Source organism: Coccinella septempunctata, chromosome 1, assembly GCF_907165205.1.
Source record: "Coccinella septempunctata chromosome 1, icCocSept1.1, whole genome shotgun sequence".
Taxonomy (NCBI): Eukaryota; Metazoa; Arthropoda; class Insecta; order Coleoptera; family Coccinellidae; genus Coccinella; species Coccinella septempunctata.
Window position 1 is genome coordinate 38,573,313 of NC_058189.1, and position 23,823 is coordinate 38,597,135.

General features: G+C 35.1%; 2 protein-coding genes across 10 annotated transcripts in view; one reads left to right on the forward strand and one right to left on the reverse strand.

Annotated features, from left to right (window-relative positions):
* Positions 1–23,823, reverse strand: part of LOC123316690 (obscurin) — a 217,089-nt gene that overhangs the window by 18,507 nt on the left and 174,759 nt on the right. For all 9 annotated transcript variants that reach the window (XM_044902926.1, XM_044902909.1, XM_044902918.1 and 6 more), the window contains 3 exons: positions 20,406–20,631; positions 17,968–18,214; positions 6,902–7,129 (listed from right to left, as the gene is read on the reverse strand). In XM_044902926.1, coding sequence (XP_044758861.1) covers positions 6,902–7,129; positions 17,968–18,214; positions 20,406–20,631 — 701 coding nt within the window. The remainder of the gene's footprint in view (positions 1–6,901; positions 7,130–17,967; positions 18,215–20,405; positions 20,632–23,823) is intronic.
* Positions 1,326–5,532, forward strand: LOC123316741 (ejaculatory bulb-specific protein 3-like). Its single transcript, XM_044902960.1, has 2 exons — positions 1,326–1,538; positions 5,279–5,532. Exons 1-2 carry the CDS (start codon positions 1,352–1,354, stop codon positions 5,482–5,484), a joined length of 393 nt encoding a protein of 130 aa, XP_044758895.1. The 5' UTR covers positions 1,326–1,351; the 3' UTR covers positions 5,485–5,532.

Consider the following 23,823-nt stretch of genomic DNA (forward strand, 5'->3'; position numbering starts at 1 on the left):
GTAAAATGAACATAAAAAGAGGCGAAACGGAACAATATGTGTCTTCTTTTTTTGGATCTTTGAGGTGCTATAATTTCCAGTTCTATGATCGAATCGAATTCGGTTTTTGCGAATCGCCGAGTCAATTTTTTTTTCTATTTCATTTGCACAGGACAATAGGACAATGAGAAGCACCTGAAAATCTATATTCTCAGTAATTTTCATCCAAATCGATACATTTCTGTTGCAAAAAAAAATTTGAAACGAAAATCGCTCGGAAAATCGGTTTTTTCATTTTTCACTATGAATTCGAGGTTATGTCCCACCTCGGTAAATGGTTATAGAAATCTCAATTATCTACTACTCTCACCTTGAATTTTCTCTTCATCAATATTAATTCACTTATAATTTATGCTAGATTTTCCGACTAACCACATACTGCTAAGAGTACTACTTTTACCGAATTCTATTCATTAGTATATCACTCATAATTTTCCGACCAACCCCATACGGCTATATAAGAATTTTTATTTAATTCGGGTTTCTTAAATCGGTTTTGATCTGGTTTATCAATGAAAGCAAAAAGTTGTTGTAAGCACTTGATTTTTGAGCGAAATTTCATCAATTTTTATTCATTAGTTTCTGGTGAAATCCTGGATTTGGGAGTTTTTCATTGGATTCGTCAAAATCTACTTGCCTGTGTCAAAACGTGAATTGTTCCAGGGAATGTTTCTTTTAGATGAACTATGTCACAATTTCTCGAAAAATGAAATTCATGAAACGTACCTATACCAAACATTTTCGGTTTATCTATTTTTTCAATGAGTTTAAGCTATTTCATGAATTTCGAGAAACAATAGTTTTTTGGTAAGATCAGAGAAATTCTACCTTTACATATTTATTCAACGCAATTCTCTCACAGAAGAATTGTTATAGGGTGATTGGGGTGAAAGGTTCAAATCGAAATGTATTTGCTTATGTTGCTGATCATTTTCCAGCATTCAACAACTGTAGGTATCTATACGTTATATAAGGTATCGAAATATTATAGATGATTCTACTAGATCTTTTCTTTTTAACGCGACGTATATTCAAAATTAGATGCTATCGGGAATAAATTATCTAAATCAATCGCATTAGATGAAATTCTAAGAAGTCCTTCTAGGCGACATTCAAAAATAAACGATCCTACATAACAATCATATTGTTACAAAAACACAAAGTTTGAAGATCGAGTTCTCGAAGGAAAAAAAACGATGTGATGAGAAAATAATTGGGGTTTCCGTCGTCGAAACAATTTCGTACTCTTATAAATACCCGATTCGCTTTTTCTCAAATCAGTCGATTTAATCCGTCGAAACATTTTATCAACATGAAGTTCTTCGTCATTTTTGCAGCCGTTGCCGTTGCTTGTGTCTTAGGGGGTGACGTATACGATACCTCGAGATTCGACAATGTTGATATTGACGCCATAATTAAAAATGAACGTTTACTGCAGAACCACTTCAACTGCTTTCTGGAAGGAAAAGGGTGCACACCAGAAGCTGAGGAAATCAGAAGTGAGCAAAACGAATAATTATTGTGCACACATTTTGTTCATCTTTACAAGCATCATATTTTGTACACCTACATTTGCATGGAATAGTTATTTGTGCAACCAGTTGGAAAAAGTATTATTTTTCGTAATGCGTGAAATACGAAAAATAGTGTTTCTCATCGTATTTCACACAATATTTTTTCTAATTTTGAATACGATGTAGCTATGAATTCAAATCAAAAGTACCAAAAACGTCTATACAAGCTCGCAGGTTCTTTTTGAATCGTTTAGTGGCGGAAACATTTTATTTTTCACTCCGTTACTATGGAAGCAAATATCTTTTTATCATCAGTTGCGGAATATTTTACTTTTCGTAACTGGTTATGAAAAGTAAAACGTTTCAAAACGTCAGTTAGTTTCAAAAGTGTCACTTTATATGTCAAAATTAGAAAAAAATATTATCACCTACTTTTAATCCCTTTTAAGTTTTCTCAAAATGTCTCTGAAACTATATTCATTATACACAACCCGGACAGAATTGTAATCATTTCAACCACTTGCTGGTACTTTGTTTCTATTGAATAGCTTACATGGCAACTCTCACCATGGCAGATGAGTAGTCATGAAAAAAAATCCTAAAGGAATTCTATTCGATTGGATACTTGGAAGTGACTCGAGCATACGAAAATACAGCGGGAGTCTCTTAATCTCGTACTACTAAGTTCGTAAGCACCGAGTGGGAGAGGTAGGAGGGGAAAATCGGCTGATTTAGAGGTTTGGGAATTCTGTTCCTTCGAAAACCGCCGCACATCCGTGTCCGCGAAAAATGCAAAACGAAAGACGAATAACCGGACCATAGGCGCGTACTACTCTCGACTCGGAAAATACATAGAAAATACGAGAAAAAAGCCTCAGAAATTCGAGATTTTTCACAGGAGTTTTATGCGATCCGTGCGTTGCGTACGATGCGGAACTGTGGACGCTTACCTTAACGAAGCCAGCTTCACCTGGGGCCTGTTACCGTTTCTTATACTTTTCTACACTCAACCAACATAAAAACGACAACTGCTAGCAAGAAAATCATTCTCCATATCCCGTAGCACAAATCGAACGCCAAATATCGAGATAAATTCTGAATTTTCAAAAATTCGAGATCACTTCGTTCATTCAAGTCGATAAGGTCCATTTTCGCATAACAGCCAAGCGAGATCACCACATCAGCTGTCATTGGGGTAACCTATCTATGTACCTAACTTCAGTCATCAGCTCTTGTTTGAAATAAATTTAGTTAATCTGATTAATTTTTTAATACTTATATTTCGGATAGGTCGATTTGTATTTTGAATTGCTCCCTTTTTTGATGAAAATGATTTTTATGCATATTCATAAAGGGCATTTCAAGTCACTCATCAGGCGCAAATTCTTATTCGTTATTGTTATAAAAAGATATTTAACAAACATCAACTGATTCAACTCAATGAAATAGTTCAAGCAGTTTGAATGCAATGTCAGGAGGTTTTGTTCAGCATTTTTCGCCAAACAGAAAAGTTAGATAATTGTTATTCATACAAGAAAAGAAGTGATGTTAAATGTTTTTTCAAGAGAAGAAAGTTTAACACATGAGCCCGAAGGGCGAGTAGGTTTCTTTCTCTGAATGAATTTAAATTTATAAATCAAATCAAAATTTTATTTCATTTTGATTAGGAGTCAAATGATAACACTTTCAAACGAATTATCTTATTTATGAAAGGATATTGCTATGATGATTATTGCTACATTATTATTTAATCCATAGCAACAAGAGTAAGATGACGTTTATGCTCATGTCATTTCTTATATTATTTGTATATAAAAAAAATATTTCATTGAATGGATAAACGTCAACTTACCCTTGTTGCTGTGGTTTGAACAATGTCGTCTATAAACGTCAAAATGGAATAATAGTTATTTTGTTATTTATACGGCAAAAGTCAGTTAAATGTTTATTTCTTCGAATGAATAAACATTTATAAATCACGTGTTGTATACAAAATTTTGTTCCATTTTGATTGGGATTCAATTGATAACACTTTCAAAAGAATTATCTAATTTATGAAATGACATGAAAGGTATCGTTTCCATTGATTGTTGCTTGGGCACTATTCAAACCATAGCAAGATGACGCTTAAGCACTTTTGCTTGCAAACGTCAAAATGGAATGAAAATTATTAAGAGTAGTAGAGCGTATCGAGAGAAGATAAACGGGGAGATTCATAACTCTGTTGTTTTGAGAGAAACAACGTTTGTAGAAAAGTCAGACAAAATGCCGAACATAACTGAAACCCACTAGATTGAAATTTTGATTACTGCCTATACGGAGGTAGGTCAAGAACACAAATTGAAGCTCTTCATTTAAAAAAAAAGAGAAGGATATTGAATATTGATTTATCGCCCATCTCGTAAACTATCAAAAACAAGATTGCAAAACAGTTTGGAGAAAATGAGGATGTAAGAAAACAAACACCTAATCGCTGTCAGAGTGCCCTCACTTAAGTTGTCAAATTGAATGTATTCCTCTGTGTTCAAGAAAGTCCTCATGTCCAACTAAGCAAATAGCTAGAGGAAATCGAAATTAGCCAGTCCTTGTAGAGTAGACGATAATTCTTAAAGAACAGAAATTTCATACTCATGGAAGACAATCCCCTCAGGAACTCAACAGAGATGATCTAGATACAATCCTCAGGACCTCCTATGAATGATCCAGTAGAGAGATATGTTGTTGACATAGAAAACGTCATGTTTTCTGAAGAATCAACCTTTACGTTAACCGATTAGGTAAACGGTAGAAATTATCGTTATTGGACAGACAAAACCCACAGTGGATGAGGAAAGGCCACACTCAATATCCAGAAAAAGGCAATGTTCGAGCAGGGATTGCTCGTGATCGAGTAATAGGACCAGTTTTCTTCCAAAAAAATCACAATGGACCTGGATATTTAGAATTCTTGATGGTAGTACTGGTACGATTCGGATGAAGCTGATGTCCTAAATAGAAATATCTGTTTTCATTATGACAGTGCACCTCCCCATTTTTCAAGACCTGTCGCTGAGTATCCAGATGATATATTCCCAGGCCGATGTATTGGTAGAACTGATAGAAGACTATTTTTTGAATAGCCTCCCACGTTTCCAGATTCAACACTCATGGACTATTTCTTATGGGGGTACTTGGAAAGCAAAGTTTTCAAGATCAAATCGGGAAACAACGGGCAGTTAAAAGAACGAAAGCACTTATTTCCGCATAAGTCAAATGACATTTCTAAAGAAATGTCCCAAACGAGTTTCAGTTCCGTTTAGGATATTGTCAGTTAGTTAATGCACGACATTTTCAGCGTTTCTTGAAGAAACATATTTCAGCTGATGTTAGATAGATCAGTTGTTTAATTTTCTTCATCTTCGAACAAAATGAAGATTTTTAATTTTCTACGCACGTGCAAATTGAGAACATTCAATAAAACAATTTGGATTGTCATTTAAAACAATTATCGATGGAGTCATATCTCAAATTAGGCTCCAACATTTTCTTACATCAAAAAGAACACAAAAAAATATTTAGGATATACTGAGTCTTTCCTCGTTAGGTACTATATAACAAATGATTTATTCGAGGAATGATATTGTTGTTGGACATTTTCTGGTTCGAAGCGTTATATTTCATTCAATTTCATCATCCGCCGTCATGAAATACCTGAAAGTCTTTATTGATCTATTTTGAACTTGCAGAACATATTCCTGAAATAATGGAAACCTGCTGTGCCAAGTGTTCAGACAAACAGAAGGAGAATGGCAAGAAAATGACAGAATTCTTGATCAAGAATAAACCAGAAATGGTTAAGCAGATGCTGGACAAATACGACCCCGACAGAAAATATCTGGAAAAATGCGCCGATCACCTTAAATCCCAAGGAATCGATCTGAGCAGTTTCTGATAAGGATGTGTCGTGTGATATCTGAACGAAATAAAGTTTGTTGTTTTATTCAGTTAGTTTTTTTTACACCCCACATAAAGTAAGCTCATTTCTTACTGGATCTCTGATTCTTCCATTTCCAGGCGAATGCAAATGAGTCAAAGAAGACTACAGGGGCCCCCGATCATATCCACATTTATTCAGAAAAAAACCTCGTCTTGCAAGTGAAAATGAAAAAAAAAATTGCCTCACAATCACACGAAATGCAACGAGATCTACTATAGAGCAAAATTCAGCTGTCAGTAAAAAATAACGTCAAATCAAAGGTTAGCCATATTCTCTCTAATTATTCCTACCCTCCTACAATAACTTCCCCTAACGGTGGCAATAAAGTTTTCGGCATCCCTTTGAAATCTAGGCCACCGTCGATAATGTGTCTACATAGGGGTACAAAGTGCAAGACACTTGTTTTGCGGCATTTCTTAGTTCTAAATAGTAAATATTGGTCATATTCATTTAATAACCCTAAGGAAGAGTCGAATAGTGTTGATGGGGATGAACAAGTTATTCATTTTTCGTTGTACTTGCATTTCATATAAGATATTGTGGAAAACTGAACCGTGTTGTGTAAATGATCAATTTCTTTTCATCTTTGGACTTCTAATTTGAAGGATAACACATTCTTTCTGAACTATATAAGGTGAGCTTCAGTTTCATATTTTTGAAATCCCATTCTTACTAAGGTATTGTTTCAATTCCAGGCTTCTCTGATGATCCAAAAATAATTGTTCATTCAGGAAATTGATTTCTTAGAGTGGGTTAAATTTCACAGAATCTTTCCAGTTTTCATTTCTACTGCATATTTACTTTTCTAAAAAAACTAGTAAAAAAGTGAACTAGTGTTCACTTTTCTGTTCACTTTAATCCATTTGTTATATTTCAATTGAACTTATATTTTATCAATGAAATTTATATTTGTTTTGAAAAAAAAAATGGAAAAGTAGAGGGGGGGCCCGAAATTTTTCAAGAGTAGGGCTCCGGAAATCGTTGATCTGCTACTGGTGATATTCGTGCCCTATTCGTGACATTCGTGAAATCAGTAATTTTCCACAAATATCTCAAAAACATGAAGTGCTCCATCATTCGAATGATTGAAACTGATTCATATTATAACTGGAATTTAGGGGAGATACCCATAAACCATAACGAACAAGACAACAAGAATACCTAAGTAAGTACGTGATAAAAATTGATGAAACTGGTGTTTTGTGCTTATCTTCACCAAGGTCGTGCTCCTGATGCTGTGTTGAACTCATACAGTGAAAAATTTCAGAGTTAAAATATCAACCTAGTTTTTCCCCAAAATGTCAAAAAACAATAAATTAACAGGAAAAGTTGCCGAAAATCGATATATGAAAAAAAATCAAAAGATTCTTACTGGCTTTCTGATTTGATCATGCCGATCTCGTAGTTAAGGGGAGATCTCGATGGAATCTGGTCTTCCCATGGGGTACGGGCTCTGGGAACCTTCTCTTGAGGTGGTGGAGTCGCCCTTGGTGTGTACGACTCGCCAGGCGGGTAAACCATCTTCGAAGGATGGGTGAATGCTCCTTCGAGCGGTCTGCGTCTGTACCACCTCTTGCAGGAGGCATTGTCATACCATTCTCTGAAATAGTAAAGACAATAATAATAGGAATGACCACGCCTAAACAGTGAGGCAATTAATACAATAAAAAGGATAAATTCAGATGCATACCACCCGCTGATCAACAAGTGTTACGATCTGAATTGAAAAAGATTCACCAAGTAAATGAAAAACTATATTGCGAAATTTATTTCATTCGTTAAACTTTTTGTGTGATAGAACAAAAAATAACATTTTTTTCCGGTATTTTTTAAACCGAACCGACTCGGAGAAAAAAGGTACCTAAGGAAAGAAGGGTTTCTTTTGACCTCGCAAATCTACTCTTGAAATATTTGTACGAGTCAAAGAATCACCCTGTAGAATTTCATAACAACTTTTGTTCTATATCTGTTTGAAAAAGCTAACAATTTTGAAGGAGTAAAGAATTGTTGAAACTTTCCCATTACCATCCCAGTAGTCTGGAATATGAATTATTTCCAAATATAAAAGAAAGATGATGTGTTGATATCCAAACAGAAAATAATTAATAATCAAAATTAATCCATATCTATACATAACATCTATCCATATAAAAATCAATGTTACGATCTAAATGGATATAACCAACCACCAGTAACTCGGGGTAATAGTCCATCGTCAGCGTAGATGCTGACTATAGTTTTGACCTTATTTGTACCTACTTATTAGAGCAACATAGCTGCCACCTCTATTGTGAAAGGAGATGCCAGAAGATGCTTATAGGTATTTTCATGCATACCCCAGCGTCTCATGGCAGGTACATACTCAAACTATCAAGTCAAATTGAACGAAACCATGGTATCTACTCTTCCTTGATGCCGAGGTTCGAATTTCCTCAAAGAGATCGAGACCACAAAATGTTTTCTAATTTGTCATAAATCCACGTCGAGTTTTTGACTCGTAAAAATATTTTAATAGTCGATTCTTGAGGTCGAAAGAAACACTTCTTACTTTACTACTTTCTCCGAATCAGCTCGTTTTCAAAGATGCAAGCTGTTGAACAACCATAAAAAATGTAATTTTCAGTTCTATCTCACGAAATGAATTCGGAATATAGTTTTTCATTTATTTGATGAATCTTTTCCGAACACAAGATATCACCCACGTCTTCCTAGTTTTCTCAGTATGACCATTACGTACCATAAAAATACCAAAACCCAACTCTTGAAACTAATTTGAAAGCTATCTAATGAATATTTGCACGTTTTGTAAAAGAAAAGTATTCCTCATATTTTCTCTTATAATACGCCGTTTTCGTCTAGGTAAGTTCGAAAATTAAATAATATCTGCGAAAATTGTGCTGAATATAACTCTGTTCGAAAGATACACAGATGTGTAATATCACAGATTGAGCTAGTTATTCTGAAGGTAATTTTGTTATTCCAGGGGTAGCACAGGTCATTATGAAAACATAAAATGGCTATATCTTTTTATCAGGGCCGAATCTGAAAAAATGGTATAGGAAAAAAGTATTTCTTTTGACCCCAAGAATTTACTGTTTTATTCGATTTCGATATAGAAGATACATTACAACAAAATTGAATATTCAATGAATGGAAATATGCAGTACCTAATTGTAAATCGATAATTAATCTTAATTTTCGGAATTATCTGAAGCAAGATTTGAATTGTTCCCAATTAAAATGGGGGTTTTATCGAACTCTTACGCTAATAGAAATTCCAACTGGTTGATATGATACTCTGAGATATGTAGAATTTTCCTCTGAGCATATAACTTATCGTTTCCATCGATTATTTTGAGCTTGTATTCGAAATATTCTTCAACGTCTTTCGACATAGCTCACTGTTCACTTTAAAAAACCACCACCGACTGTCGTCTATTTCCGGACGTATTGATGACACCGATTTGAAAAACTTCCAATGTATTTAGGATACGGTACATAAATAAATTATCACCTGTGTATTGATGCATAAGGTATCAATGAAAAAATAATCAATCATTTCATTGAATTAAGCATTTGTTTTGAATTGATTCTTCTTACGAACTGATCCAAAATTTCAAGTTAAATGTCCGTTAAGTGAATTTAACCAAAAGAAATAAGGTGGACGTTGGAGGCGTAACATTTTGGAATTGATCAATGATGAAGAATTTCTAACGAAAGCATTCATTACACAGGCCAACACACATTTTGGTGCCTGCGATTTTTTAACTGTTCCTGAGTAATTTTTGGATGCAGAATGTAAAAAAGTTCTCAGATTTTGTCTATCAGATCTAGTTTTTGAGATTTAAAAAAAAAATTGTGTATATAATTCACGTTATAACTGTTATAATATATAATATTACTATTGACAGTTAAAAAAACAAAGACACATGGATTTAAGTATTTATTGCAAAAACTTAATTTACATAATAATTACATTAGTCACTAATCACATAAAAATTTTCTTTTATACGATTTTCTAGAATGGAGTTTACTAGGGCAGTCTCGCTGAAGGCTCCAGCAGTAGTCCGCCATCATGTGGCTACCCCATCGTCCTTGATAACGATCTTCCATAGTTTTAATATCCTGATGGAATCTTTCCCCCTGTTCTTCACTACAATCACCTAAGTTTTCTGGAAAACGATCTAGGTGGCTGTGGAGGTAGTGAACTTTTATACTCATGTTACAGCCGAGAATATTAAAATTTGAAAGCATAGTTTCCACTAATTCTACGTAATTCTCTGCTTTATGATTGCCAAGAAAATTTTGTACTACTTGAACAAATGAACTCCAAGCGTTAGATTCAGTCTCGTTCATTGATGTGGTGAGTTGTGGATCTTTAACAAATTGCCTTATTTGGACCATCAAATATACCAGCTTTTAGTTTTTCCGTGCTAATGTCAGGAAATTTACGTGACAAATACCCAAAACAATTTCCATCTCGATTTAAAGCCTTCACAAATTGCTTCATTAGGCCTAGCTTGATATGCAAGGGCGGAAGTGAGATTTTTTCTCTTGAAACCAAAGGTTCGTTGATCACGTTTTGTATTCCTTGAATCATGACATCTCTTGAAGGCCAATTTTTGTTAACCCAGTGCTCATTTTTAGCTCTGCTGTCCCAAAGGCACAAAAAACAAGGATATTTTGTATAACCACTCTGCTGTCCAAGGAGGAAGTTAATCATTTTTGAATCAACACAAATTGACCACTGATGATGTTCGTATTCAATTTTTCTCAAAACTAATGCTATTGTTTCATATTCTTCCTTCATGTCTTACATATGAAATGTGGGGCCCAAGATTTATCTTGATCTCCTAAATGCACGCCAAAATAGGCAAGATAAGCTCTTTTCACAAAGTCAGAAATCGTTTTTCTGCTCTCTTTCAAAGTGTATTCACCACACACATAACAAAAAACATCGGGATGATTTACACAGGTACGTCTGCTTGTGGATGCCATTGTTTCAGTTTAGTGTCTTGATACTACAAAACGACCAAAATTTACACAAAATGATAGCACAACTTTACTTGGGAAAACTCAGTAATATACTAAATCAAGTACAGCCAAGCAGGCCAAGGATCGAGTCGTAGGCAATTACAGGCATAAAAGTAATTAAGAGCCGAGTTAAGAGCACTGTATTGAGTAGTTCCTAGTATAGGAACATTGGGTCAGGGACAATTCCAGGATTTCCAGGTATCCATTTGGCTAATTAGATTCTGGGAAATTTCTATTTTGACGATTAAGTACATATTTATCTCTTTATTTGTTGTCCTTTATCAGAAAAAAATATACCATTTAACCTGTAACGTGTATCTCAGAAACTAGAGCTGATAGAAAAAATCTGGTGGCATTTTTGGAATCAGCACATTAAAAAAATCTAAAATCAGATGTTAGATTTCCGGCACCAAATTTTTTTTTTCATTTTGTTGGCCTGTGTTATTGAAATGGCAGATATCTTGTGAAATATCCTCTAGTTTCTCCCTTGGCGTAGTTATACCTTCATAAGTTTCAAAATTATTCAATTTCCTACATCATGATTTTCCAAGAAAGACGTTATAGGTTTTCGGAAACTGAACAAGGATATGAAAACTTCATATTTAAATTGATCAAGAAAACCTGAGAAAACAGCATCAGTTGGAGTTCCGTATCTTGCCGTTTGTTACATCGTGAATATGCTAGGTTGTCTGACTCGGGTTTGTCAGGCGGATTTTGTCCCAGTTGGTGGTGACGCCTCGCGAACAGAAAACAAACTGTCCGACTCTCAATTACAATAAAAACAATTTCATCGTCGGACGCGCCGATAGTTCTCCTCGTAAAAACTAAAGTAATCCTATCACAGCATTTATCGCACCATTTGTCATCTTTATTGAAATCATCTATGAATTAAACCAGACTGATATTGAACAACTTTGAGAGAAGTATTCCCTGTTAACGATATTTATTGTCGAATTCAGTGTTAGTTTTGAGAATCCAATGAGTGGCTTCTTCTTCTGAAGTAAAATTAACATTGAAGTAACCAGTTTAGATGATCGGATTTTTTAACTAATCAGATCCAATGATTGCAGCCACCTTCAGTGTGTACAGTACTGAAACTTGAATGAAGGTGATTATAGCTGCGAGAGAAATACTTGGTGATAACCAGACCAGAAGGATTGCTTGCACATTTTTCATGATGAGCGGCATACATTTTGCATTCAGAGCATGAGTTAGATGATCAGAATTTCAGTAAATTTCAATTCCTCCAGTCCTATATAACATCAGAACGTCTCATGTTAAATGATCACTTTGTGATTCTGACCTTGAAATCTAACATGGGCTGATAAAATCTGACAATTTAAGAATAAGAGTGAAACTCCAAATACATCGGACAATTTAATACTTAAGGTGGGATCCATTGCTACATGGCCTAAGACAGCGGCGTCCCTCGCTTCGTCTCTTTCATGCACCCCTTTTTTGTTTTCCATTGAACCAGTAGCGTCAAATTTCGCAGTCAGTTGCACAACGTAAGCAACAGATACATTTTTTCCTGGTTGTCGTTCGTTAATTAATGCCGCTGTTGTTCGCGCAGAGTCGTTATTTCGAAAAAATAATTTTATCGTTTCCAAACTTTTTTCTACGGAATACACCATTTTGATTCCACTAAAAATTTACAATCGCTTTGACACACTTGTAACGTTCTTAAAAATTCACGATAGACTGAGGTAAAAAAAATTAACAACATAAATACTAAATACCTTTGAAATGGGTCGGATACGAATAATATTCTCGAGATAAATTCCACATTGACTCTTTCATTACTTTCGCTGTTATTTCATTATCGATGGATATTTCGAAGCGAAATTTTAGGGTCCAATAGTAGGTACTCGTTAAACGATCTTCATAATAAGTTATCGCAACACTCCTCATCTATATTCAAATCAAAAGAGCGGAAAAGTTGTTCCCCGCCTCGAATCAAAAATTGACAGGTCCGAGCGATTTTTCACATTTTCATTTTGAAGTCGAGAAATCGAGGTGTAAAGTTTTCGTTGGATCTCCCTGTATATTAGTAGTGTTCTTTCGAACTGATTCAACTCATGGCACTTACGTAATGGACGAGTTCACTAGCGTGCGCTAGCACCACTCTGTAATCTGTGGCTAGCACAGATTACATCTGTAATCTGTGTTCGCTAGTGTGAAAGTGTTTTGGCTTTTGGCATCGGAAAGAAAAGGAGAAGAGATAAAATTTCCGAGAACATTTTTGAGACAAAATTGGAAAAACCTCAACTCAAGAATCGACTCCGAATCAATTTGTGTGTCAAGAGCACTTTTGCGATGAAGATATCAAAAAAGATGATGGATTTATTATAAACGAAATCGAAATTATCATCCCTCGTGAGAAATTGGTCGCATTCAGCGGACGGAGCGCAAAGTGCTTCTGCTACCCATCGGCATCGGTAGCGATAGCGGTCGGGAACACGTTGAACGTTCGCTGTCAAGCCGAGATAGGATAAGGCAGTCCGACGAGCTGTCACGATCAGCTGATTGGTTGAGAAGTCTGTAGGAAAGACGTAAACAAACGGATTTTTTAAGTTTCATTAACCTTGTGCTGGTTAAGTCAGATTTTTTTTTGTGAAGAACATAACCTAGAATTTTGACGAATTACTTTGTTGCTCTAGTATATTTCCTTTAATTTATTAAACATCCTTATATATTTCTTACCATCAATTTCCAACTTTCGCTCCTTTCTGCTACCGCTACCTAGCACAAATCAAATCCGCTCCCAAAAGTGGCGTCTGCTCCAGAACGTGTTGAGAATGTAGCGCATATGTCACCGAACGTTTCCGCTAGCGTTTGGAACAGTTGTGCAACTGTTTCGTCCGTTAAATGCGACCATTATTGACTCTTCTGAATAAGAATATCCAACCAATAAAACTACATGGTTCAGAAGTGGATATTCTTGAAGAATTTTGTTGGCATAACATATTATATATGGTTTACTAGCTGGCCCGGCGAACTTTGTTTCGCCTCAGAGATACATAAAGTTGTATTAACTAACCATTGGTATTTTTTCAAGTAGGAGATATATTAGGCGAAATTAAAGTACATACAAAATATACAAATAATTTAATTACATTGAAAAAGGTATGTACATTTTTATTTACATAAAAAGACTCAATATTTCTGGATCTTCCACGAAGACGTGGCATTTTTCGGTGAATATAACGTAGGTACTGTAAGAAAAGACATAACTTATGTAAAAAAGGTATAAAACTGAATTGAGATGAAAACGTAGGTACTGTAAGAAAGTACATAACTTATGTAAAAAAGGTATACAACTGAATTGAGAAACTGGATTGAGATGAAATTTGATTTTAGTAACAGGTCTGAAAAGTTTTTCTGTACCACATTTTATGAATAATGCATAATTTAATTTTTGATCATCACTCCCTATTATTTTCGAATAGTCAATATTTGAAATAAAAACGATTGAAAATAAGTATTATGAAATCATTGAATGAATAAATTAGTATGTTCGAATATTTATTGATTATCTTGCGAGTAAAATTGATAAAAAATCATGTAAAATACTCACTGTGATATCACACTTAGTTCGCAAAACGTATAGTTTTTTACGTATACTTCAAAAACTTTAACACTTTCACAATTAGAATGTCACTTATCCAAACACAATGATAACACTAAATTTTTCTGAATCCGTTCGCAGCTCACCCTCTCACACGGCCTACTATCAAAATACTGTTCAAATATAAGAGACATCACAACAAAGTCGCGCAGTAAGGCCAATCGAGGGTAGTTCCCAGTAGTAAATAAGACCGTTTGACCAATAAAATATCAGGTTTAAGCAAAATAAACCGATTTGGTTTGTTTGTTTGCATTCTCTTATATTTGAACAGAGTATAACATATTTATGTCCAAATATCGGCAATTTGGCCGCTAGCCCGACGGCGACGCACGTTTGTATTTAGTGAAATGTGCAAACAAAGAGCAATAAAACGAATGCAGATTTCAGAACAGACCCAAGATTCGTTTGAAGAAGAAATGCCGAAGTATGGAAAAACCTTCAATTTGTACCAGTTAACATTGGGGCACAATAGGCCACTCCAACAAAACAATTAAATATGGCCGCTGGGGACGTGCAGGTCGCAAAACAAAGGATAATAGGAATTCACACTCGTAATCTACCACACAAAACAACTAAAATATGCCTATATCGTTTGAAAATCAATAAAATATCTGCGATGGTATTGATTCCAAGCCTCTGTGAAGACTTAGAAATCGGTTTGTTTACGTCGGTCCACAAGGCTCAGCAGGCAATCAGCTAACCGTGACAAATCGTTGGACTGCCCTAAAGAGAACTATTATCACGTACACCTCACAGCTAAACAGCTTCATGAAAAAAGGATAAAACACCCCAAATATTATATTAGGTCCTCTATCTCTCCACTTTTTTTCAATAAAATAGGAAATCAATGCGATGCGATATTAGACAACAAAAAAACTGATATCTTTCCGTACGGGAAGCGGGTATTTGTGTAGAGGGCTCTACTAAATTCGAATAATATTAGAATAATTTGAATAATTCGAAAATTCGAATAAATTCGAATATTCGAAAAAAGCATGAAACGAATATTCGAATTGACTCATCCCGAAAATTCCGAGCCCTAGTCTGTAGCCGGTTTCCCACTGACGTCTTTATTAAATAATTGTGATGAATAGCTTATTTATTTGAATCAGGATCGATACCGTATTCATAAAAACCTCCTCTGAAATAAGGCAATATTTTGGTAAAATTTTTATTACATTCAGAGGGTTTTTTTCAGTTAACCTTGAGAGATAGACATATGCTCTCGCGGACTTTTTTGTAGAACTGTTGAAGAGCCACATTTTTGTCATACATTTTATCAATGTTAGTCATATGGTTTTCGCAGCGTACGCAACAAAAGCTTGAAAATTGCAAATTTTCTTACATATTAGGAATTTTTGTAGATGTCTGAATTTTTTTCAGTGAAAAATATAGCATATGCCACCCGAGAATGATAAAGCATTCTGAGAGTGAAAAAATTACTGAAATCGGTCCAGTAGTTTTTGAATTAACTAACAAAAAATTAATTTTTCCCCTTTAAAGTATAAAATTTCCAAGAAAAATATTTTCCAGTGGACTAAATTGTGATTCTAAACCATCCTCGAATTCATTGGAATATACACAAAAAATTTCATCAAAATCGGCCCAGCCGTTTAGGAGTTGTGTGACAAAGCCACGAACAGAAAAATTATATATATTAAGATAAGATAAGATTAAGAAGATTAAGAAGATTTGAATAATTCGAAAATTCGAATAAATTCGAATATTCGAAAAAAGCATGAAACGAATATTCGAATTGACTCATCCCGAAAATTCTGAGCCCTAGTCTGTAGCCGGTTTCTCACTGACGTCTACTACGGCAGCATCATTATTTGATGCGGGATACGGCTTTATCTTCAACCTACGATATCTTCTAAAGTATTCATCTAAATCAAATTATGTAAAGGGCAATTTTGTTCTTTATTAAATAATTGTGATGAATAGCTTATTTATTTGAATCAGGATCGATACCGTATTCATAAAAACATCCTCTGAAATAAGGCAATATTTTGGTAAAAATTTTATTACATTTAAAGGGTTTTTTTCAGTTAACCTTGAGAGATAGACATATGCTCTCGCGGACTTTTTTGTAGAACTGTTGAAGAGCCACATTTTTGTCATTAATTGTATCAATGTAAGTCATCAGGTTTTCGCAGCGTACGCAACAATAGCTTGAAAATTGCAAATTTTCGTACATTTTTGGAATTTTTGTAGATGTCTGAATTTTTTTCAGTGAAAAATATAGCATATGCCACTCGGGAATGATGAAGCATTCTGAGAGTGAAAAAATTTCTGAAATCGGTCCAGTAGTTTTTGAATTAACTAACAAAAATATAAAATTTTCCCCTTTAAAGTATAAAATTTCCAAGAAAAATATTTTCCAGTGGACTAAATTGTGATTCTAAACCATCCTCGAGTTCACTGAAATATACACAAAAAATTTCATCAAAATCGGCCCAGCCGTTTAGGAGGAGTTGTGTGACAAAGCCACGAACAGAAGAATTATATATATTAAGATAAGATATAAGATATCGGTTCTCAACTGAGTATTGGAAACAGAATCTACTCTAATACCTAAGTGATAAATCTGAGATTGCTACCTTTTTTTGTCTCGATGTGTACTACTCCTCACTGAAAATTTATATAATTTTGAAGATTACGGTAAACCAACTAACATACTTTTTTTCAATAAACAATGTTAAACAAAAGTAGGTACAATTTTTTTGATCAGTGATTTCTTTTGAATTTCATTGATTTCGTCATTTATTATGAATGAATAAAGCTCATAACATAGTCCCCTCTATAATTTGACTTGTATTTTATTGCATATAATTCAAAGAACTCATATTTAATATATTAAATATTCAAAGAACTCATATTTAATATATTAAATATGAGTTCTTTGAATTATATAGTATATATATATATATATATATATATATAGATTTGAAGAAAGGTATTTGAAAAATCATCAGAAAAACCACGATGACACATAACCTACAATGAAATGAAGGCTGTTCATTACAATTATTAAATTTGACGCTTGAATCCCCCCCCCCTTATCAATACACGCAGCAATCGCAGCGACACCTATCCTACGTTCCCCGTTTTCGGGGACACATTTTTAGTACGGCGATAGTTCTGCTCTCTCTACTCTCCATAGATGAAACCATAGTCTAATAATTGATAAATTATTAGTCTGTTGATGAAACCATAAATATAATGCACGAAACACGAAAAAAACGCCTGAATAATGTCAAAATTCACGTTGAAAATTCATTATGAATTTTCTTTTATATCGCTTGGATTAGAGAGTCGGGGACATTCCAAGGATTGTAAAATGATGAAAGCAACCGAAAGATACAAATATAATTTGAAAAAAATTCATTTCCATTGAAAGAGTTTTTTCTATTATTTACAAGGTTGGCAAACGTTCCTGAACTCGTCCATTCAACTGAAACTAATTTAGCAATCAGAACATATGCATTCACTGAATACTGGAAAGAATGCGCTCGCTTTTATCATAGCTATGAAGACGTTTACTCGAGGTTATTAATGAGTCGTTTTGGTGTTTTTCGACTAATTTCAGCGATCAGAATAGTAGTTAATTGTTACTTTCGTGTTGTGTATGGAGGAACTGATTGCAAACGAAGGAAGAACTATCGCTTAAACTGATCTATCTGATTTAAGTTACCTACATAGACACCTTCATTCAGTACGAAAGAAATAAATCATTATTATTATTGAATATATCAGCAATTTAATTCAAAACTCACCTATACAGGGACCAGTACTCCCTAAGATATCTGGAACTAATTCTGAACTCGTCTGAGTAGGTCTTATCTGCCCTTTCCAACCAGGGATGTTTCAAGGCCTTATAAACGTCCATCCTTTCTTCCCATCTGTATGTCAAGAGTCTCGTTATGAAATCTCTGGCCTCTGAACTGATGTTTATCCACCATTCTTCTTCGAATACCCATTTTCCACTTTTTATATTGGTCAAGGTTTCTCTGTCATTCGCACCTTGAGGAAGAAAGATGGTGATAACGATTCAGATCAAAATCTTACTCATAGGATGAAAAGCTTCAAACAATGATTTTAACTCCCATGAAATCCACAACGGTTAAGTCTGCTATGATGATTACGTGGCTTTTTTGAGCTATTTTGAAATTTTTAAACTCGATGCTTTTGGTTTAAGAATTTCGATAAATGTACTAGAGGTGCTATAGGTGTTGTGACCGCTGACCAAGATGTGTTGTTGCGGTACCAAAGTCGCATTGGTGATAATCGCCATGCCCACATGTCAGCTGTGGCCCTGGGAAACGGGTCAGGGGGCTTTAGGGCTTTTCGCATGCGGTAACTAATCTTTATTTGCCTATTGCTTATTGCCCCTGATTCATAACTGGAATCTTTGCCTCTGAAGAAGTCCATGACTAATCTCTACAGAAGGGGTGACGAGCATTAGCCTTGTGGGTACTGAATTAATGTGATATGGACCACAGCCGGCGTTCGCAAATAAAACGTGAGGCCCGGCGCAAATAGAAACGCATGTTGGTGAGGTGACGCAGGGTGACGCAGCTTTTTCTATTTGCGCCTAGCCTAAGGCCAGGCGCAAATAGAAACGCAGGTTGGCGAGGTGACATAGGGTCACGCAGCGTGAGTCTTTGTAAAATATAGAAAAGAACAAGACCGCGCAAATAGAGCGCGATGATGACTTGATGCAGAACTAAGTGCAGCGCAGAAAAAAGCTGTGTCACCTCATCAACCTGCGATTCAATTTGCGCCCTGCCTTATAGTATTGTCGCTAGCAGTATCCAGGGTATCATTTGTTTCCTTTTTCTATTGATATTATTTTCAGCCTAGAATTTCATCTAGATATGTACTCATCCTCGAAGAGACTACTTTTCGTGCTGTTAATACATCGAGGTAATAACGCATACCTGGTTCAATAAGGATGAGTCATAAACTGCTTGATGAAGTTATCTCTCAAAACTAAAATATGCCCCTTATTGAACCATTTGTTATGATTATTCGATAACGATTAGACCAATTCGCAAGGAAGCCCCAATTTGGCGTCCTAACATAGAAATTATCTCTGTAGAATTTAAAAATTAGTTGTTGCATAAACTGAGTTTCCCATGGAACGATAAAAATAATGAAGGAGTATTTGCAGAAAAAATAATCACGACAATGGAGAAATGTTCAGAAACAAAAAATCGGCATAGCTTTAAAATAGTACAAAAATTTAAATTATTATAGGAGATAAGATAAATTAAAGATATAACTAGTAGCAGTAAAAGATCAGAATGAACACATTTTTGTAGAAATTTTCTGCTTCAAACTTGACGAGAAGGCAACATATCCAGCTATCAGTTTGAAGAAATTGCCTACGGGTTTCTTCATCCACTGATTCTTCCGATTAAAGTTCAATGAGAAGGAACACCAATCCGGTGAAACGATTATTAAAATATTAAAGGAAAAATAAAATTTAGAACACACTAAGTGTCCGAGCGTGAATTGTCAAGTTTGTCAGGTTTGTCAGGTGTTTTTTGACCAAGTTGTGAGCGACACTTTACGGACAGGAAACAAAACTCTCCGTCTGTCAATCACGATGACAATAACAATATCATCGTCGGACGCGCCTAAAGTTTTTCTTTAAAACCCAGAGCAATCCTCTGTAATATCACCGCATTTATCGCACCATTTGTGATCTCTAGTGAAATCATCTATTAGTTATACCAGAGTGATATTGAGCAACTTTGAATGAAGTGTCTTGTGCCTTTTATATCACCGAGGTGATAACCACGAAGCCGGTACAGAAGGAAAGATAGTTCCCTGTTTTCCTTCCCTTTGGAACCCCCTATCTGCTACCAGACCAGTGGATAATCGCAAGGATTCTTCTTAAGCCCGTTGGGGAGAGCAATTTTATTTTCACATGATCAGTTGCTCAATATCCGCAATAATCATTATTTGAAATTGGTCGCAAATAGAAACGCAGATTGGCGGGGAGACGCAGGGTGACGCAGCTTTTTCCTGGCGTACTATCTGATAAGTCACTGTCACGCTTTATTTGCGCGGTTTGGTTCTTTTCTATGTTTCACAAGAACTCACGCTGAGTTACCTCACTAACCTGCGATTCTATTTGCGCCTGGCCTAAGAGTCTAAGGAAAGAAAAAAATGGGAAGAATTAGGAGATTACGAGTTTTAAAATTACCTCTAAATGGTGATCTTCCGGATAGTAAAATGTAAGTTATAATTCCCAAACTCCACATGTCATGAGCCATACTAACTCCTTCTCCATTAACACACTCTGGACTCACGTATTCTGGCATTCCGAATTTGAGATTGTAAAGTCGGGCCATGTTGATTCTTCTTGTGAGGCCAAAGTCGCAAATTTTCAGATCGTCGCCTCCAGGATGGGATATCAAGAGATCACCAAGCTAGAAAGTATAAATAAAAATCATATTTATTCGTTGTTTTCGATGAATATTGCTACTTGCATGTTTTATAGTTTTTAAAGTAATATTTTCAATTATTCGGTATTTTGATAGGATGCTCTGAGAAAGTTTCCTTAGTGTTCATATTCCCTTCAGATTGATTATTGGGAAAGTGAGAGTTCGGCTTCTGCAGAATTACATTTTTTAACCAGCTTTTATTTACTTGACCTGTATGTGTACTCTATACACTTTGATAAAAGCACTCGGTTGGCCATGAAATAATTCTCTTAGTTCTCTAGTTTTTGTAACTAGAAGGGACTAAGGTTGATACCCATGAAATGTAGTTAATGTCATAACGACGTTGCCACAACGAATATCAATTAATATTGCCATAATGCCAAAAGTGGTAGAAAAAGGGAGAAGACAAAGTATCAGGAAGAGAGAGAATTTAGAATTGAGGGACGCTCAACCAAATAATAACACTGTTATTCAAAAATCTACAATACATCAGACGGTGTAGAACGTATTTAATGTGAGTAAATTTATATAATGTTTCATCTAAACCTAAAAGACTTATATTTAAGCTGAATGTTTCCACAATCAGAAAGATTGTGAATGGGGAGGGTAACAAAGAATTTCCTTTTATTGGGAGACCCAAAAAGGTGGTGGCATTTATGGACTTTATTTTTAGAAAAGACCTGCAACATTCTTTTGATTATCCATTAATTCCTTTGAGAGATACCCATTTCCTACCACTGCATCAGATTGATTTCATCTTCAGTTTGTTTTTTTTTTTAATTCAACAACTGATGTAACGTCTTCAAACTTTAACTAAAGAAGAAAACCAACATTAACTCTTCTTAAATAACTGCATATTATGTGTCAATAATTCAATTTTCCTCCATAGCAAAAATGAATATATTTAAAAACTGATCTCATGTTTTTTGCTGGAAATAACTAGATTAGGAATCCCTTCAATAAGTTTGTAGGTATAAACTTGTATTATAATTGGGTAGCCCACGATGCTGAATCGGGATTTACTAGAGCGTCGTGGAAACCTAGTGGATTTTGACGAAAAGATGGCAGAAAGAAAAAAAGGTTCTATCATGTATGCACTTTCAGCGGTGGGTAAAACGACTGCAGGTTATCAAAGATGTGAAAAAAATCGTCAGGTGTACATACTTGAGCGTGTCAGATTAAGATACTGTATATGCCCTATGTCTCTCTGATAATAAATTCATGTTAATCGGACAGTTTGCGTGGTGGGGCTGACCGTGCTGAAGAGTTGGAAATGGTAGTAAAATGTTTTTTTTAAAGCATATTAGATTTTTAAAGATTATATAATTAGACCCAAAGGAAGACACTTTTCAAGAGACTGATAATTCGGACGTGGCGCAAGGTCATAGCGGTCATTTGAAAATGCAGACAAAATCGTTAATTGTACATACTCGCGTGTGTCAGATTTTTATACAGATGGTTAATCTCGGCGTTGCAGACGTCATGACGCATTAATATGACACTAATCAGGGGGGTTTTCTTAATCTGACAGTTTGAAGATGTTAACAAGGCTTTTTTTTTAAATATCTCCCTTCCTGTACCTCTAATCGTTTCTGTCTTCATTATGAAAGTTGTAGATAATAAAATTCTATACAACTTTTTCGTGTCAATTTTACATACCCTCAACCGTTTTTGAGTTAGAGGGCGATAAGGGCTAGGAGCTTAGTCACATATATGCGAAAGGCCAAGGTTAATGCAGAAATCCAGTCTAATGTACATATATCTTTCAATTTATTAACGCCCTACTAATAAGTGTTAGGTAGTGATAATTTCCTGGTCCTCAGTCCCGTTATCACTACCTAACATTCATCATATATGTCAAAAACGTTCGAACGTAGAAAAAATTGCTTCGGACAAAATTTGTAGAAAATGTTACGCTCTACAACTTTTATTATATATGCGGAAACAATTTGGAGCCCAGGAGAGGAGATAATTGAGAAAAACTGATTTTTGTGTCCTTTATTGCCAATTTTTCTTATTTCGGCTTGCCGAAACTGTCAGATTATATTTTTTCCGTTATTCTAGAATCATTAGCTTCAATCTAAGAGAAGTTTGGCGCCTCCCACAAATTTCGTCCTGCGTGAATTGTCAGACTGAGAGAATATATACTTTTCAACATGTAATTTACCACATATATCTCAATCTGAAACGCTCGAGTATGTACAGGGTGAGCAAAATTCGTAGTCTACTGAGAGGATCTCGAGAACTATAGCAGCTAGAAGGAAACGGATGACACATTCCCGAGGTTTTTCTCGGAGAAACAAAGAATGGTAAAAACCGCAGTCTCCTACGATACTTCGTTCTGGAGTTTTACAATTTCGTAAAGTTCTCATAACTTTTGTGTCTTGGAAGTTACAAATCTGAAATCTGAAACTTAAACCTTCTACAGGCACTTTTTTACGTAGAATCCACTGATGAACTCAACATATTTTTTTCATTTCGAATCATTAGGTGAACTTTCATTTTTTTTAATCTAAACTTTTATTGAATTTGTTATTTTTCTATTGGACAAAAATCTTTTGTCAGTAGATTCTACGTATGAGACAAAAAAGTTATGAGAACTTTTCAGAATCATCAAAATCTCAATTTTTGTTTATAACTCGAAATACAAAAATGATTGGCCGATTCTGTTTTCAGATTTGGATTAGTCAGGAAAAAAGAACTGAGAATGTGCCATCCGTTTTCTTCTAGCTTCTATAGTCCCCTCAGTAGACAACGAATTTTGCCCACCCTGTGCAATGATCGTTTTTTTACTATTCTGACGTAGACAATTCCCCTATTTACAAGTTTAATTTTTGGTAGAGGTACTTTACAGAGTCCAAGGTAACTCCCGTTATATCATTAATCTGACACACTCGAGTAAATCCCGAATTTTCGTCTTGGGCTTCCCAACTATTATGTTCATCACAGATTTTCCAATTCATTTACTTTATGACGTAAATTCACATTGTGATAAGTAACTTTTACGTAGAACGGACAACATACCGATGATTTAAAACTCCAAAATATTTTGACAAGCGTCCTAACCTCACATTTTCGAACTATACAGTGTTGAATGTGTCACATTTCCATGGCCAACGGAGTGCTTTCATAAAAGTGAATATAGAATATGTACCTAATGGAATATTTCAGCGCGTT